Here is a 16422-nt window from a genome sequence, read left to right as displayed (position 1 = left end):
CTGAATAAAAGCAAACATATTATCTTTAGATCGAAACCAGATTCCCAGTTATGGTTCGGAGAGTGAAAACCAACATGGCAGTTTATTGAGTTCATTGCTGAGGCCATTGAGAAAGTTATCCCGAGAGGACAAAAAGCAATTACAAGAGATCTCGTGAGTAAGACTACAGGCTTATCAACAGTCTTAGCAAGAAACATTGAGACAGGAGGAACATTCAATATTCAGCTTAGAATGTATAATTAAATTCAGGGGCGATTTATTAAAAGGGTCTATACTCTTGGACTGAACTCATCGTTTTGATCAGTCTTACAGCGGATACATAACCACATTAAAAAAAAAAAAAAAACCAGTAGAACATCAGCGGACGTACAAAGTTTTAATTTTATGTTCAAGCTCAATGATACAATGTAGTTAAAGTTCTATTTTGAGCAATGAAGTTCAACAACTAAAATTGTCAACCAATTTACATGTAACTGCTCTCGTATTAGTAGTGCTGGGTTCTGTTAGAAGGTTTGTTGAAGCATAACTTAATATGTGGATTGATCAGTAATATCAAAATCGTCATTTAATTTCACAACGATGTCGGTGGGTGCCCGAACGCTGTAGCCAGTTCTCCAAGAGTCACTCGAAATGCGTTTACTAGAACAAAAGAAGAGAACTCAGTGGCGGATCTAGGGGAGGGGCCCGGGGGACTCACTCTCCCCTTATTTTAGGTAAAAAAAAGAAAAATAGAAATCAGAGAAGGAAGAAAAGCCGGCAGGACAAGCAAAACAACCGCGCTCCCCCCCCCCCCCACCCCCGCCTTAGCTCAAGGTCTAATTTTAAAAGGTAGAAGCCAATTAGTTTGCGTCATCTGAACTACGAAGCCTGTTTGTTTCCAAGGCTCCAATGTTGCATTTTGATAAAAGTTTACATGAATTATCAAAGGAAATTGGCCTACACATAAATTACTTGTGATACATAACAAAGTGGAAAGTATTTCTCACAAATCTAGAATCATTAATCTGTTACTTGTCATAAATCTAGTACAGTACTAGTACCTCATAAATCAAGCTTGAGAAGAAAATTGCATAACCTTTTTGTATATAAACTATTGTATATCCCATACATGTAGTTCAAACAGATGATTCACCATGTCCAGAATGGTAATCTCAATCAGAAAGCTTTTGACATCGTTATTTAAGACTCGCGGTATTCGCGAAAAGGGGAGTCACTGGCGAACAGAAGAGACCAGCCATGGAATGGCTGCACGGACACCTCCTTGCTCTCGGCCGTGTGGACAGTGAAGCCCAGCATTCCTGCTACAACTGCGGCAGTGTCCGTCACGCCAGACGGGTGTTTGAGGTGGATTGGCACACTTACTAGGCCACTTGTCATCTCATCGATATCCAGGACATGTTTTTATCCCTCCAAAAACTCGGTGATCCATCCTCTGTAACGGTACTCGCCAGGGAAATACATGCCACATGCGTACATGTTCTCGAAGCCCATAATATGACTCTACCATTCGCTAGCCGCGCTGCCCTTGTAAGTAGCCAGAAGATTGGTAAACACGTTTTCCACTACATCCCACCATGCTGATGGCAAATCAAGGTCGTTTTCTATGGGTTCCAGCAGTGTCCGAAGTACCTTCAGTTTGGATTTTAATTTGCTCCAGTCGTCTTCAGTACCTAGCATCTCTACTGCAGGAATTCCACACGCATACGTCACACCAAAGCGGAAATATTCTTGGTCGGAAGTCATCATTGTGATCTGCGAAACAATCTTCTGCACTGCAGTTGTGGTGCTGAAATCTGCCGTCATGCCATCCACGAACTCAGGCACTCTGATATTCTCTCGTACTCCCGTCGATATTTGATCAAAGAACCAGCTGTAGTCGACAGTAAAGATGCTTGTATCGGGCAATACTACCTCGATGGTTTTCTTTCCTTCGTGGTCAACGAACATCTTACGAACAGACTCTTTTTTGGCGTTTCTGTCGATGGCGCGGGCGACTCGTTTAATAACACAAAACCACCAGTCATATGGAGAGGTTCGTAGTTTCCAGTGGTTATTGTATGCTGTCAGAACGGCGGCAAACCAAATGAAGGGCAATCTCCAATGGAATAAATTGCCTCCTCGGATCCTACAGCATTAACTACTTGTTTCGACACAGGGAGTCTTGGAGCTTTCTTTACTTTTCCGCTGTTCTGCTCCCTCAGCTCATCGATGTGACACTTCGTACTAAAAGCAGATTTGCAATCAATTGCTTGGCTTGGTTTGGCAAAAGCTTGCTGTCGTCGAACTTAGGTGGAACCAGGTTGCTATTAAGGGATATGCATTCGATATCCAATCCATCATTAGGTTTAGTACTAATAACAGACGACTTTAAACGGTCGTTTTCCATTCTGTATGCAGCGAAATTTACGAAAAAGATCAATTCTTTGGCGGATAAATAATCACTCTTAAACAAGTATTGGCCGATGTGCAAATTTTATGATTAAGTGTCCTTGCTTTTTTCGAATGATAACCAATGAACTTTAAGTACTAAAATTATCAACCAATCTTGACTGTTTTCGAATGATAAACAGTTTCGAACTCCACTGACCTTGAACAGGCCTTAAAACTTCCTGTTTACAGTTTTATGTCGCGTCAATTGCAAGACATTGTTTTAAACTGTAAGACATTGAAAGATAAGACATGATAAATGTCTGCGTCAATCGCTTTACTTTATTTAGTCGCACGCTATTCTAAAACCTTCATCAAATCAGCTCACTCAAGTTGACACCAAGCCAGTAAAAACTAGATGTTTATTGTAGCATAACTGCATGTATGAACCCGCAAGAACAAAACCGTCTATTTTTGAGATAAGTTTTTAAGCGTGAAATTGAAAGCCGCCCTATAGTACTTCCTTATGGAAATGTGGTTCAAGAGAAATGAAACGCATGCCGATTAAAGACCGTTATACGTGTAGCTGAAGTTTTTTTTAGCAAACGCCTGAATAAAAGCTAACTTATTATCTTTAGATCGAAACCAGATTCCCAGTTATGGTTCGGAGAGTGAAAACCAACATGGCAGTTTATTGAGTTCATAGCTGAGGCCATTGAGAAAGTTATCCCGAGAGGACAAAAAGCAATTACAAGAGATCTCGCGAGTAAGACACTACAGGCTTATCAACAAGCTTAGCAAAAAACATTGAGACAGACAAAAACATTGAGAGGAGGAATATTCAGCCAAATGTGATTTAGAAGAACAGTTAGCCACAATGAAATGCAAGAATTTGGTTAGCTCCATGAGCAAGCAAAAAAAACCGAATCCTGCACTGTGATTGGCTACCCGAGCCGGCAAGATAGCGCTATCTCGCCCGCTCAATATTACCCGGTGTGTCCCGCAAAAAGATAGTGCTCTTTTTCCATATAATAAATCCTTTATTGACCAAGCTTGTTCGGTCAAGATCACTGGATATTTGCCTGGTTCTCTTTTTCATGTTTCAGGGGCCATTAAAAAGCCATTTTGACTAAACAAGCTCGATTAATTACCCATATATACTTGTTATAAAGCCAGAGAGATGTGTAGTCTTATCTTATCTTAAAGAATATCAAAGGTCCAACCAAAAGGAAAACACATTCCACACAAGTCAGCTTAATGGCCCGGGCCAAAGTCATCACGAGTCGATTTGTTCGAATTTAAGACTGAACATGATCTATGGCAAAAGAAATTACTAAATCTTTCTTTGTTGGTCTACTTTTTGTCATTCATTACACCAAACGTTTATCTTTCGTATTCCCGAGTAAAATCCGTCAGCGTTGGGAACAAAGTTTGGGGCGTTGAAAGGCAACTTTCACAGAAATACCATTTTTTACGACGATAGTTCTCTTTCCCATTTCTTTAACTCGTTTCTTTTCCTTCTTTTCTTTTTTTTCGTTTCTTTTCTTTTCTTTTCTTTTCTTTTCTAAACCGCTGAGATCGATCCACCTTCACTCTATTACGAGGGAGAAACCCTTTTGATTCAAGTCCCTGTCTCTGTATAAATCAGGCTCGATAGGCTGATAAACAGTAAACTCGACAGAACTTTATTCTGAGAATGAAGCAATGCTACACGGCCATGATGTAAGAACGAGCAACAACTCGAACACATGGTCGAACTTAAGAGGCTGTCCGTGTAAGAACCGACCACTCGATTTTCGGCCGAAAACAGAGTTTCTTCAAATTTTCTGTGTGAGACAGTTAGTCCATATGATAAATAAATATAGCAATAATTTGGCTTTAAGTGCTATTTTTCAATATTTCTGGCGACGATTTCCGAGTACGGTCCAAACCCGGGGGTTCAAAACCGTAAGAACCATTCTGTTTCCAGTCAAATTTAGGCGTTGCGCTGAAGGAGCTGAAAAATTGCGCTTTTACTCAAATACAATAAAACTTACAGATAATTTTATTTCATGTTTTGTCTTTCGATTAACGGTAAAATATTTAAAATCGGGCGCAAGAAAAATTAATCATTATTTTTTGAAAATGCCCTACAGAGAGCCTTCGCAAAATTTTAGCAGGCATGCTGCTGGTTGAAGGAGTGTTCCTCAAAAGTATAACGTGATCTGGAGCCCTGACCAATATCCATGTTTAGTACTAGGGCTAGTGTACCGAGAACAGGAAAAAAAACTTTGGGCACTAACCTTTTGGAACTACAGGAGTACGATCAACATAGCTAATATTCACACGCGAAAGCATGCGTGACACAATTTCGTTCCTTAGTTTCCCACATAAATTCTTAAAGTGCCTATCACCCTTACCCAGTTATATTAAATTCCGAAAATTTATGTATTTCAAAGAACTTTTCCGAAGAAATAAAACTTATTCTGCGTTCCGACATCTTTTTATCGGAGAACGAAATCGGCAATTTGAAGCGAATTTTCGCCATATTGAATTCAAAAAGGAGCAGTTGAGAGACTGGGCACTAACAAAGCCTGTGACGTCAACCCGGTATCTCAGTTAGAGAGCATAGCAGACTGTATGGTAAGTTTCTTACTGTAACACGCGAAATATGCCAGGTAGATGTGTTGTTGGTGGGTGTTCTGCCTTCCCAGATGTGCAGAAGGGTTTAATTTTACACGCCATACCTTTTCTCGACGACGAACGCCCGGAAGCAAGGAAACGTCGAAAGAAGTGGGTTGATTTCGTGAAACAAAAGAGAGCGAAGTGGGAGCCTACACGAAATTCCTCGATATGCTCGAGACACTTCACTGAAGATGATTATATTCGTCGCTTCAGCTTCGTTGATGAAGTAACAAACAAGCCAATCATGCCAAGGCTTAAACGCGATGAAATCGGCATAACTGCTGTGCCATCAGTCCATGCCGAAGCGGTGACAAAAACACCAGTGGTCACTGAAAGTGCAAAGCGTCGTCTTGAACGGGCGGTAAGAATCTTTGTCAAATGTTTCGAACTTCTTGGTTTAAGCTATTCTTACTGCGAAAGAAAAGCTTCTGAAATGATTAAGAATTCATCTTTCATTTCTCTAGACGCTCAAGAATGCGAAGAGGAGGATGCAGAGTTTGACCCCCACGGAAACTCCAAGTAATCCCACGTGTACCAGCGAGATTTTCACTCAAAGTGAATCGTGTGAACAGGACGAGGAAGAGCGACAGATGCAAAGTGAAGATGCACCGGTCAGCTCGACACCGAGTGAAAACAATTTAGATACTTTTGCTGAACTGCATGATCCGGTAAGAAGCTTTTATTAACGGTATTTTGACGTGTAAACGTCTTGAACTAGTGGGATTTTTGTCTTGCAAGCGTGCATAAAAAGTGTGATTCAGCCACAGGTAAACCAAACTGTCAGTCAGTCTTGTAACCCGGGACTTGAGCAGTCAAACCGACTCCAATTTTAATCAAAAATTATGGCAATTAAAATTTATTTCAATTATTGGACATTGCACACTCGGAAAATGTATGAGCTTTTTTTTATACATTTGCAAAGTACTGTGATAAAGTAACAATTTGAAGTTTTTAAAAATTATGGTCTATTATACATGTACAGAATGAAGAGCAATCAACAGTTCCACCCCCTGTAATGTCAGAGTGCTCTGATTGTGAGAGACTGGCCAAAAGAAACCGACAACTGAAGAATCAGCTTATAACAGCAAAAGTAAAACTGAGGAGCAGCAGGCTGGAAGTGAAGAAATTGAAGAAATATTTTAAGGAAAACAGAGCAGGTAATGTTTGTTATGTTATAACCTACAACTGTAACTAGTATGCCAATAATTTGAACTTGTCTTTGTGGTAAAATAACTAATATAAATATTAAAGTCATTCTTTTCTGTAACATTGTTATTTACATGTAGGTCAAGAAGTTGATCCACCTGCCAACGTTGTTGAAGAAACCTGTGATGACGAAGAGGATGAAAACGAAGGAAGTGATAGTCAGCATGAAACAACTGAAGAAGAGCCTGACTTTTCTTCGGACGGTGTATATGAACCTGACACTGAAACTGACACAGCTTCAGAGCAAGAAGAAGACACTAATTTTTCAGGCGACAGGTGCATTTTATCTACTTTCTTTCTATATCATTCAGTACACATCACATCGCGACTACATGTACACCTGTACGTGGATGAATATAATACTGCCAGGTTTGGGGAAATAACCCCAAAAAGTCACATTGAGATTGATTGGTGAATTATTATAATAAATTTGTTTTGTTCTCCCAAAACCATGGGGCAAAACTAGAATTTTGAGATATTAAAATTGGCTGGTTTATGTTACATGCATGCCACTTAGATAGTGTGATGAAGTTTCATGCTGATTTAGATGAGTTTGCAAGTGTACATGTAGCATTGTTCCTGAGTGAGGGCTTACATACAGTGTACCATATCTGTATATAGTCTAGTGTTTTCTAATCTTCCATATAATTTATCCAAGTGTTTGTACTGAGTGTTATGACCAGGAGGCCGAACTCTTTCTGTTATAAAAATATGAAATTTTTCCACATGTTTTTTGATAATACCCCAGCTGGTCCAATGCATTTTAACTTTATATAACAGGCTGATCTAAAATATTTAAGAATAAAAATAAGCGATAAGAATTTTGCACTTGCACAACGTTTCAATGTTGCCATGACATCATTTTCAAGTGAGAAGGAAAAAAAAAACTTCTCACTTGAAAATAATGTCATGGCATGCAAGTGCAAAACTCTTATCGCTAATTGTTATTCTTAAATGTTTGTATAAATTTAATCTCATTCATCTAAAATAATTAATAAATAATTGTTTTGTCCCCATTCCATCCCTTCACAGAGTGTTCATCAAAGATAACAACCTGCGAATGCAGCCAAAATTCTTAGTTTTCCTGTCTCAGCTACTGCTCCTGTTTAAATTTTGTCACTCCTGCAAAGCTGATAATCCACTCGTTGAAACAAAGCAAGTTGGTACCATGGCAGTGATCACTTCCACCTGTACCAACAAGAGGTGCAACAGGAAGGACATAGTTTGGAAAAGTCAACCAAATATGCCTGGCACTAAGATTCCTGCTGGTAATTTCCTGTTGTGCATGTCGATATTGCTGTCTGGCAGTTCTGCATCAAAGGTGTTACAGATGTTCCAGCACATGGGAGTAGCCTGTTTTTCCCTAAAGACATTCTTCAAGCACCAACATGTAAGTTATGAACTTTACATAGTACAACTATAATAATCAAATGCAAATCATCTTGTACTAGTTGTTTAATATTTCAAATAGCAGGCCTTTCAGAAATGAAATACCCAAAGGATCATCTGGGAGATTCTTTGCTATTGATTATTAAATTACTGAAAGCTAACCAGGATTTATGTGATTCAATTAGGCAACAAGTTTGATATAGGTTTTCCCCCACAGGAGAAACTGTTTCCAACCATTCATTTGTACTGGAAGTCCTACCAAGACAAGATGATGGTCAAATTGAAGGAATTAGGTCAGGTGGTAATATCTGGAGATGGAAGGCATGACAGCATGGGGCATAGTGCGAAATTCGGTGCATACACCATATTTTGTTGCACTTTGCCCCTTATCATTCACTTCTCTCTTGTTCAGGTAATGGCATAGTCATGATATGGTCAATGAAGTCCTGTTGAGGTAAATTCTGACAAGTGACATGGTCCAAAAAGAATCATTGACACAGAGAATTAAATGTTATGTCAAAACAAAATCTTGCTCACCAAATCTCGGACAGGTCAGAGATTAAGAGGAATAAAGATAAAGTACCCACATTTTTTTCTCTTAAGACATCATAATCAGGTTGCATGCTGCTAACAGTGTTTGTTCATATGTTGTGCTTTAAAATTTTCTTTGGTTTAAATTTTTTCAAACTGATCAGCCTGATTTATAGTGTCCTTTTTCAGTTTGAGTGTTTCAGATAATGATGTTCTAAAGGAAATGAAAGGAAATAAAAATTTATATCTACATGTATAATGGAAAAATTCAACCAAAGACAAAATTGAACAGCAAAACATACATCTACTGGTCCATCTAGTGTGTTTCACTTAGACAACACTTTTAAGACACATTCTTCTATGTTGTAGAGGAATGTTGCAGGAAGCAGCCCAGCTATGGAGTTCCTTGGGTTTAAGAACTGCATGGCATATCTCCTTGGATATGGTCTGATGATCAGCACCTTGATAACCGATAGACATGCATCCATCCGAAAATACATGAGAGAGCAACAGAAGAATATCAAGCACTACTTTGATCTATGGCATATAAAGAAAAGTAAGAATCTAATTATCTCTAGCCATGGATTCTTCAGAGTTCCCAAAGTTACTTTATATCTGGTTGTCTTTTTTTGGTAGCAGGCCTTGTCTGTTAACAGCTCATTATTCTGAACCACAACTGCACAGGGCAATTTTGTTAAAAAATAATTTTGTGTAACAATGATCATTACAAGTTAACATTGTTTGCAGTTAAATATACAGTAGGATGGAACAATAACTTATCAAATATGGTGTATTTGTATCCGTAGAGATCCACAAGGTTCTAACCAGCATTAGCAAGGAAAGTGGCTGTGCATCTTTGATCAACTTGATCAGACCCTGTGAAAACCATTTCTTCTGGAGTGCTACATCGACTTTGTCTGGAAATGGCAATGTTATACATGTATATGCTAAATTTAAATCTTTCTTGAGTCATGTTATTAACAAGCATGATAATTTAGATGATCCACTTTTTAACAGATGCAATCATGGTGAAATAAAAGACAGGACATGGCTTGAAAAAGGTAGTATAATAGTTGAATTATATGTGCATGATGTAGTTCGTGGAAATATCCACTTACCCCCCATCCTCCCCTTACACAAACACCACCACCCCTCTCCATGGAGGTGATAAGAAAGTGCACTTTGAGATAACAAAGCAAGTGATTAAGCATGTGTGCAAAATATTAACAGAGTTGCTTATTTGTTGTCATAGATTCCCCAGTATATGAGAAAATGTGCTCTGCCCTGAACAATGCTTCCCTGGTCAGTGGGATCAAACAGGCCTTGCCTGAGGCACAAACCAGCTGCTTGGAAGGCTTTCACTCTACACTTAACCAGTTTGCACCAAAAATGATAGCCTTCTCATTTATAGGAATGTATTGCAGGTTGGTTGTCCAATCAATCCTTTTCATAAATAGACAATAAACTGAATTAGAGTAATCAGAGTGACAAATAAATTGTCTGGATTAATAGCAATGGATTACTTATGTACCAAGAACAGTATTATAGACATTGCATGCTCACCTTCTGACAAGGATTGGCCAGTGATGAAGGAAATTGACTCTCTTCTATAGTCAAATGCCAGGCTTTAAATGCAGTCATTTTATCTGAAATCTCAGCACATTCTAATTTTTGTTTGCTCTTTTTTTGAAAGGCACATCATTGCTGCTTTATATTTCAATCTCAACCTGTTGCGAGAAGTGAAAAAAAATGCAGATGGTACAGAGCAAGTGAAAGTGGTGTGGCCAAAATTTAAAAATGGCGAGGCCACTGTGCGTGATGTGAAAGTGGAGCCCAACTATGGTAAAATATATATCTACATGTAGATTGAAATAAAGGTGTTCTACATGACCTGAACCACCAGAATTCTGCTAAAAGTATGAATTATTTTCTGAATTTTTTTTTTCCTTGTCCACTAAATAAGAGGTGTGTCCTATTATTATTACAGATTATGTGGAGGATATCTACCAAACATATATTGAATGTCAGGAAAAAGGCCAGCTTGGGGTTGCCATGCGGGAATTGAGTGACATGAATCCCCCACCGATGAATACAATGTTGGAAAGGCAATCAAGGGAGGAGGCCATTGTTAAGAGGGCAGAAAGGAAAGAAAAGACAGTCAAAGATGTGCCCCCGACAACACCTGGTAATTGCAATAAAATACAAAAAGTACCATTCAACCCTAGTCAGGGTCAGTGTGTTATGTTCTTTGACATATCACTTTCACTGTTCTTTTCTAGTCTGATGCAGAAATGCTTTATACTGAATGCCATGGAAAATGGGTTGAATGTTAAATGCCTTGTCTGCCAGTGACAAAGATGCTATAATGAAATACCTTAAGAATATACTTCCAAAATTTTGGTTTTCCTATTTGCCAATAAGAAATCAAACTTTTAAGACTTCAATGGCTCACTTTATTATCCCCTGAATCCCAGTTAAATGCATGACTTATCACACAAACATCATTTGTTTTAAGTTACAGAGTCTCATGGAATCCAGCAGCCGCCACAGGCCACTAAAGGAAAGCCCCGCTACTGTTCCACATGCCAGCAGCCTATGAAAGGACACAAAAATGTGACCACCTGCCCAAAAAATCAGAAGAGAATCTAAATGAAGTAAAATGAGAACTTCAGAGATATAAATATTCCAATTTATTTAACTACATGTATGAAACAATGTTCAATTAATGTCTATGAACTGTCCATCATTCAACATCTTCAGTTTCAAATCCAGCATATGAAGATTTCTCCTCTGGAAATGTTGTTCTTATTGCATGGTATGTGCATGCAGGCAAAGGTATCCTCCTCCCACCCAAGTATCCGTGGACAAGGCGAGTAAATTCTCGATAGGAAATACCACGCAGAAACCTATTATGGAAAAAAAAAAAAAAAAAAAAAAAATGATATTTAGATGAAAGAGTAGTGTCACAACAGAGAATTCCACATTCTAGCTCATTTTGTATTTTGTTCAATTTATAATAAAAAATACTTGTATCCAGCTCAGTTTTGTTTCTTGGATATAAATATGTATATACAGTAGAAAGAGATATTTTTCTGGATAAAGTGCATGCGTGCATGGACATGCATGGAAAATTTTCTTCTGTCCAATATCTGTCCATAAATTTCATGCAATAAAATTTCTATCTGAGAAAAATCCTAATCAAAGGTTTTCAAATATTTTTGTGGGAAAATGTACTCAATCTGGAAGTAAAATTGATGAGATCAACATAATTATAATGAGGTATATCTTAGTGGAGAATTTTTAACAACTAGCAGTCGACTAAAAAGGTTTTAAAGGAACACAAGCCAACAAACATGCAAAAAGTGCAGTGTGCAAGAATTTGGACAGCATACAAACTTCAATATTTTCACAATCAGAATAGTATGTTAGTCTCAGTGAGTGCAAACAGGCAAAGTAATAAAACAGTTTCTATTTACCTGTTTTCCGTTCCAGTCTGACGATACTTCGTCTTATTTCTTGTCTTGTATTTATCAGCAGCCAACCGCAAACTCCACTTTTGCAGGCAAACTTGGCTGAATCCGGGATGCTGCGTAACACAGTTCGGCTTTGTGCCCACTTCTTCGATTACCATTTCACTAGAGAGACACTTCATGCACTCTTCTATTTCCACGCAGCACTGGAATTCGTTCGGGTTCTGCAGATTCTCCGCACTACATGCACCACATTTGCACCTGTAGAGCAACCAGCGGTTAGTAAGCCTTGACTAATCGATGTAAAAAACAACAAACAAAATACAGGAAACACTGCACTCTAGGTCTGACTCACCACGAATTTACGAGTTGTTTCCCATCGTAACGATCCTGGAGCTTTCGCTCGAACTCAACTTGCGTTTCTCGCCTTTTTTTGTATTCTAAAAGCCACTCTCAGTTGCTATCGGCTCGTCCTCATAGGGTTTGTAGTTGTCTGGGTCTGGCTGGGAAACTTGCTCTTCGCCTAAATTTTCATCGTCTTCGACTTCAATATCGCCAATGTTGACGTGGCCAGGGATAAAATTGTACTCTGAATCATCAGAATCGTAGCTCCTTTCGGAATTAGAGTCGTTGTCTGACATTTTAGAAGAAGAAGAAGACCGGAAAACCGGAGAACACGCGTAACTCGCTATATTTCTTTGTTGTGTTTTGTTGCGTGTTATCGCCAAGATACCGGGTTGACGTCACAACTTACTAGTGCCAGTCCCCCGTATGGCGCGTTTTTTACTCCGAGAACCATGATTTCGATCGGCTTTTAAAAATCGGGATTAACTCCAAATCTTATTTCGCTGCTTTTTTTTGTTTATTTTATATATCTACTTTTGAAAAAGAAAGATATTAGGTAAGGGTGATAGGCACTTTAAGTTTCCCGCATGAAATATTACCTTGAAGCAAATATTCTCAAAACATGCTTTTCGCTCTGGATAAGGCGTGAAAAGCCCTAAATTCACGAAATATTCTTCCAATTGGGAATTTATAAGCTAAAATGAGCGGCTGCGGTTTAAGTTATCTGTCTGGCCTAAAACCTGTTTCTAAAATTCAGTTAAATAATTAAGGTTTGGACTATATGTAAAAGGACACTCATATTTAACCACTAGAACAGTTAATCATATAATTTAATGCCTAGAAAGGAAAAATTATTGTTCACTAGTGTACTTCAGCTGTAGCGAGAATCCGAGAAAACATAGATTTCAATCGTCTACATTGTTGCACGCTACTAGAATGTCTAAGTTATTTTTAGCATGTCACGGACACTCTTAGCGCGTTGTTTTAAAGTTGCGATAACAATGACTGCAAGATTTTCATGCTGAATTATACGCTTTCTATCTTTGGCTCCATTTTCTTTGAAATAGCGTTTATCTCTTAATACCAGCATTGTTGGTTAAGTAATTCTCTTCAGCGAATTCAATCTATGCAAATTTGGTGCAGGTTTACAACGCGATGTGTCAATAGGGAGTTCATAGTTCCCGTGAGCAAAAAAAAAAAACAAAACAAAACAAAAAGAACAGAATGGGCGCCTGGAATTCAATGTTTATTCTACTCGCTGTGTTTCCGATGGCGCGCAGGAAGGCAAATAAAGTTGACAGTGCTATTAGTTTAACACAGCTACACAAAGTTCTGCGATTCCCCACAATATATTTACAATTATTTCACGCTGTTAAAACCATTTTCGTTCACTTAGTTCAATAAAAAGAAAAAAAAATTGTTAAGCCGTATTTACAACGCCCAATACATTCTGAAGAAGACATTTTGTGAACCTGTTTTCCTAACGGCGACATTCACATCCTTCTAAGAATTTGGATAGGTAAACTACCAAATTCTTTTTCCAATCTTTTGAAGCAAAGGGAACTTATCAAAATATCTAAGTATCTCCTTCAGCATAACTACACTGAAACTGTCTAGTTTCTCGTCTCGTGAGAGGTCGCACAGGCGGTAGGAATCGTAGCAGATTGGATGTCTAGGACTGAGCTGGACGGCCACATTCTCCAGTACCCCACGCCTTTCTTGCTCCTCCTCCTCTGCGTACACGTCCTTTATCTGCACCTCTTGGTTCCCTGCCTTCTACGTGTGGCCGCCAGTCTCGAGAAGAAGCCTTGCACTTGACTCTTCGTTAGCCAGTCTTTTCTTTCAAACATCCGCGAACCATCTGGTTTCCTCGATGTCCTCATGTCTGCAGCCACTTTTCCGGGATCTGCTTTGTTGCCAGTTCTCTCTCGGAGGTCGAATTTCGTGGTTAGGTACTGTTTAACCTCATCCGTAAACCGCAGAGCTTGACTTCGAGGCTTGTGTAAAGCCCAGTCAAGCTGTAAGTCACTACAATAACCAGAAGCTTAATTTTTGTCACGTTGCTCATCGCTATGTACCACAAGTGCGCGGTCGGTTTCCTCGTTGTTGTCAACAGTAAGGAATTTTTCGGCCCAGTCTCTTCTGAGTTTGTCATACACTGTTGCGGAGCCCCCGCGTACTTGGCGGTGTTCGCCAACATCAAGATGACTCTCAAGCTCACTGAATTTCTTAAACACCATCTGACATCTGACATCTGACATCCATAAAAAATGAATGCTAATAAACTGCCTCATAAGGGTTTGTAAAATACCTAGAATCTGCGGCATGAAGATCACACGATTACACACCACGCCCACCTGCCCAAACCTTTTCCAAAACGAAAAAACTCGTAAACCCCGACCAACCAGCCGGAAGTTGTATTGCTAAGCAGCTTTGTAAAAAAATGAGCAAGTTTTGTTAATGTTGCTGTTTTGAATTTTGTGTAATATTCATATTCAGAACAAACTATATTCCATTGCGGCAGGGTGTCCGATAATCTCCCAAACCGCACTCGTGAAATGACTCATGGGAAAATGAAGTCTGTATTACCGTTAGTGCATTCAAATGTAAACAATATGCGGTGGTTACAAAATAAAATCTTCAAAGCTAAAACTTACGCGAACCAACGGGTGTAGCTTCTCCAAAGATGTTTTTAATTTCCCTGGCTAACTTGAAATTAATTACATGGGTTCCAATCACCGCCGTTTTCTTGCCATGATGTTTTGGGTACTGGCAGGTCTTAGGGGCTTGCCAGTACTTTCCCAGGGTAAAACGATGAGCTGGACAAACCGTTATATTTTTAACCTGTTCTTCTGTGAGCCCTAGAAGACCTGCCCTTGCCAGGATTAGATCCTTCTCACAAACATTTTTCCTTGACAGGTGGTGATTTTGAAGATGCAAACTGATATCGCCGCACAGCTGTTTAGGGCTACACATTCCGTAAATCCACGACTACTTCCGCACGTGCCACTTGTAACTGCTGAGAAGGAGCACAATCCTGCCATTGCAAACAGCAAAAACGACGCAAAGCACAAAAAATAAATTCGTTATCTCTTGCGTAAACTGGGTAAAACGCTGTCGACGTCAGACTTCTACAATTTGCATAAATCAATGTTAGCACAAAGGCTTACGCAAAAATAGCAACACGAAAAAAAAGAATGTTGAATAAAAAAGGCAAAGCTTCTAAGTCATTTCTAAAATCAAATATCAACAGTAAATTAATTTATTTCTCAAGTACCCAGGATTGGTATTGCTTTTTAACGCGCAATGCAAAATGAGCAAAAAGTGTATAAGGAGAGCTGCCAAAATAGCTTTGACATTCCAGCGTGTTTGCCGACTGAAATCGACATCTTATCTGTACATCTGAGGTACATTTGCAGTACACTATTATTATTATTTTTTCTTGGCAATAATCATATGACAAACAGTTTTACCTCTTAAATATGTTTAATATGGAATTTCTGTATAGTCCAAGGCCTGTGATGACCCAATTTCAGCAATTGTGTTTAGGCGAAACTTAAGGCAACTCACGCCACAGCAGTTAGCTAATAAATTCCCAATTTTGGAGGAATCTTTGGTGAATTTAAGGCTATTCATGCCTTATCCCGAACAAAGAGTACGTTTTGTGAATATTTGCTGCAAGGTAATATCATTTTATGCGGGAAACTTAAAAATTTATGTGGGAAACTTAGGAACAATAATCGGTGCAAAACTGTGTCACGCAAGCTTTCGCGTGTGAATATTAGCTATGTTGATCGTACTCCTGTAGTTCCAAAAGGTTAGTGCCCAAAGTTTTTTTTCCTGTTCTCGGTACACTAGCCCTAGTACTAAACATGGATATTGGTCAGGGCTCCAGATCACGTTATACTTTTGAGAAACACTCCTTCAACCAGCAGCATGCCTGCTAAAATTTTGCAAAGGCCTTCTGTGGGGCATTTTCAAAAAATCATAATTAATTTTTCTTGCGCCCGATTTTAAATATTTTACGGTTAATCGAAAGAAAAAACATGAAATAAAATTATCTGTAAGTTTTTATTGTATTTGAGTAAAAGTGTAATTTTTCAGTTCCTTCAGCGCAACGCCTAAATTTGACTGGAAACAGAATGGTTTTTACGGTTTTGGACCGTACTCGGAAATCGTCGCCAGAAATATTGAAAAATAGCACTTAAAGCCAAATTATTGCTATATTTATTTATCATATGGACTAACTGTCTCACACAGAAAATTTGAAGAAATTCTGTTTTCGGCCGAAAATCGAGTGGTCGGTTCTTACACGGACAGCCTCTTAATAGTCGTTACAGAAAACGTGCGACCTCCCTCTTTCGCTCTATTAAATCTTTTCGATAAAATGGTAAAATTAGCGCCCCGTGTATTCCTATTGTGCTGGCTGTTATTTAGTCTTAATAAATCG

At 38.8% G+C, this 16422-nt stretch overlaps 2 protein-coding genes and 1 pseudogene across 3 annotated transcripts; 1 reads left to right on the top strand and 2 right to left on the bottom strand.

The window, feature by feature from the left end:
• Positions 1–357: 357 nt before the first annotated feature.
• On the bottom strand, positions 358–2635 carry LOC149110783 (uncharacterized; annotated as a pseudogene).
• A 2326-nt stretch (positions 2636–4961) lies between these two features.
• On the top strand, positions 4962–11193 carry LOC110067833 (uncharacterized). Of its 2 annotated transcripts, none has more exons than XM_089291155.1 (12): positions 4962–5392; positions 5496–5699; positions 6014–6188; positions 6318–6513; positions 7270–7627; positions 7844–8038; positions 8527–8713; positions 8964–9218; positions 9410–9581; positions 9851–9999; positions 10145–10342; positions 10679–11193. In XM_089291155.1, exons 1-12 carry the CDS (start codon positions 5018–5020, stop codon positions 10804–10806), a joined length of 2592 nt encoding a protein of 863 aa, XP_089147281.1. In that variant the 5' UTR covers positions 4962–5017; the 3' UTR covers positions 10807–11193. The 2 variants fall into 2 exon arrangements, with proteins under 2 accessions (XP_089147281.1, XP_089147280.1); XM_089291154.1 differs by having other exon boundaries at positions 10673–11193.
• Positions 10825–12212, bottom strand: LOC110047329 (uncharacterized). Its single transcript, XM_020753075.2, has 3 exons — positions 11983–12212; positions 11634–11888; positions 10825–11063 (listed from the first exon to the last, which is right to left on the bottom strand). The coding sequence occupies exons 2-3, from the start codon at positions 11807–11809 to the stop codon at positions 10901–10903; spliced, it is 339 nt and encodes a 112-aa protein (XP_020608734.2). The 5' UTR covers positions 11810–11888; positions 11983–12212; the 3' UTR covers positions 10825–10900.
• Positions 12213–16422: the final 4210 nt, after the last annotated feature.

Source organism: Orbicella faveolata, unplaced genomic scaffold (assembly GCF_042242905.1).
Source record: "Orbicella faveolata isolate gen_17 unplaced genomic scaffold, um_ofav_v1 contig_24, whole genome shotgun sequence".
Taxonomy (NCBI): Eukaryota; Metazoa; Cnidaria; class Anthozoa; order Scleractinia; family Merulinidae; genus Orbicella; species Orbicella faveolata.
The sequence above is the reverse complement of the archived record's forward strand: the minus strand, read 5'-3'. Positions and strand labels throughout refer to the sequence as shown.

Coding starts and splice junctions, on each gene's coding strand:
- LOC110067833 (XM_089291154.1), top strand. CDS start 5,018: ATGCCAGGTAGATGTGTTGTTGGTGGGTGTTCTGCCTTCCCAGATGTG. Junction 6,189..6,317: donor TTTTAAGGAAAACAGAGCAG/GTAATGTTTGTT, acceptor ATTTACATGTAG/GTCAAGAAGTTGATCCACCT. Junction 8,039..8,526: donor TTCACTTCTCTCTTGTTCAG/GTAATGGCATAG, acceptor TCTATGTTGTAG/AGGAATGTTGCAGGAAGCAG.
- LOC110047329 (XM_020753075.2), bottom strand. CDS start 11,809: ATGAAGTGTCTCTCTAGTGAAATGGTAATCGAAGAAGTGGGCACAAAG. Junction 11,064..11,633: donor CAGACTGGAACGGAAAACAG/GTAAATAGAAAC, acceptor TTTCCATAATAG/GTTTCTGCGTGGTATTTCCT.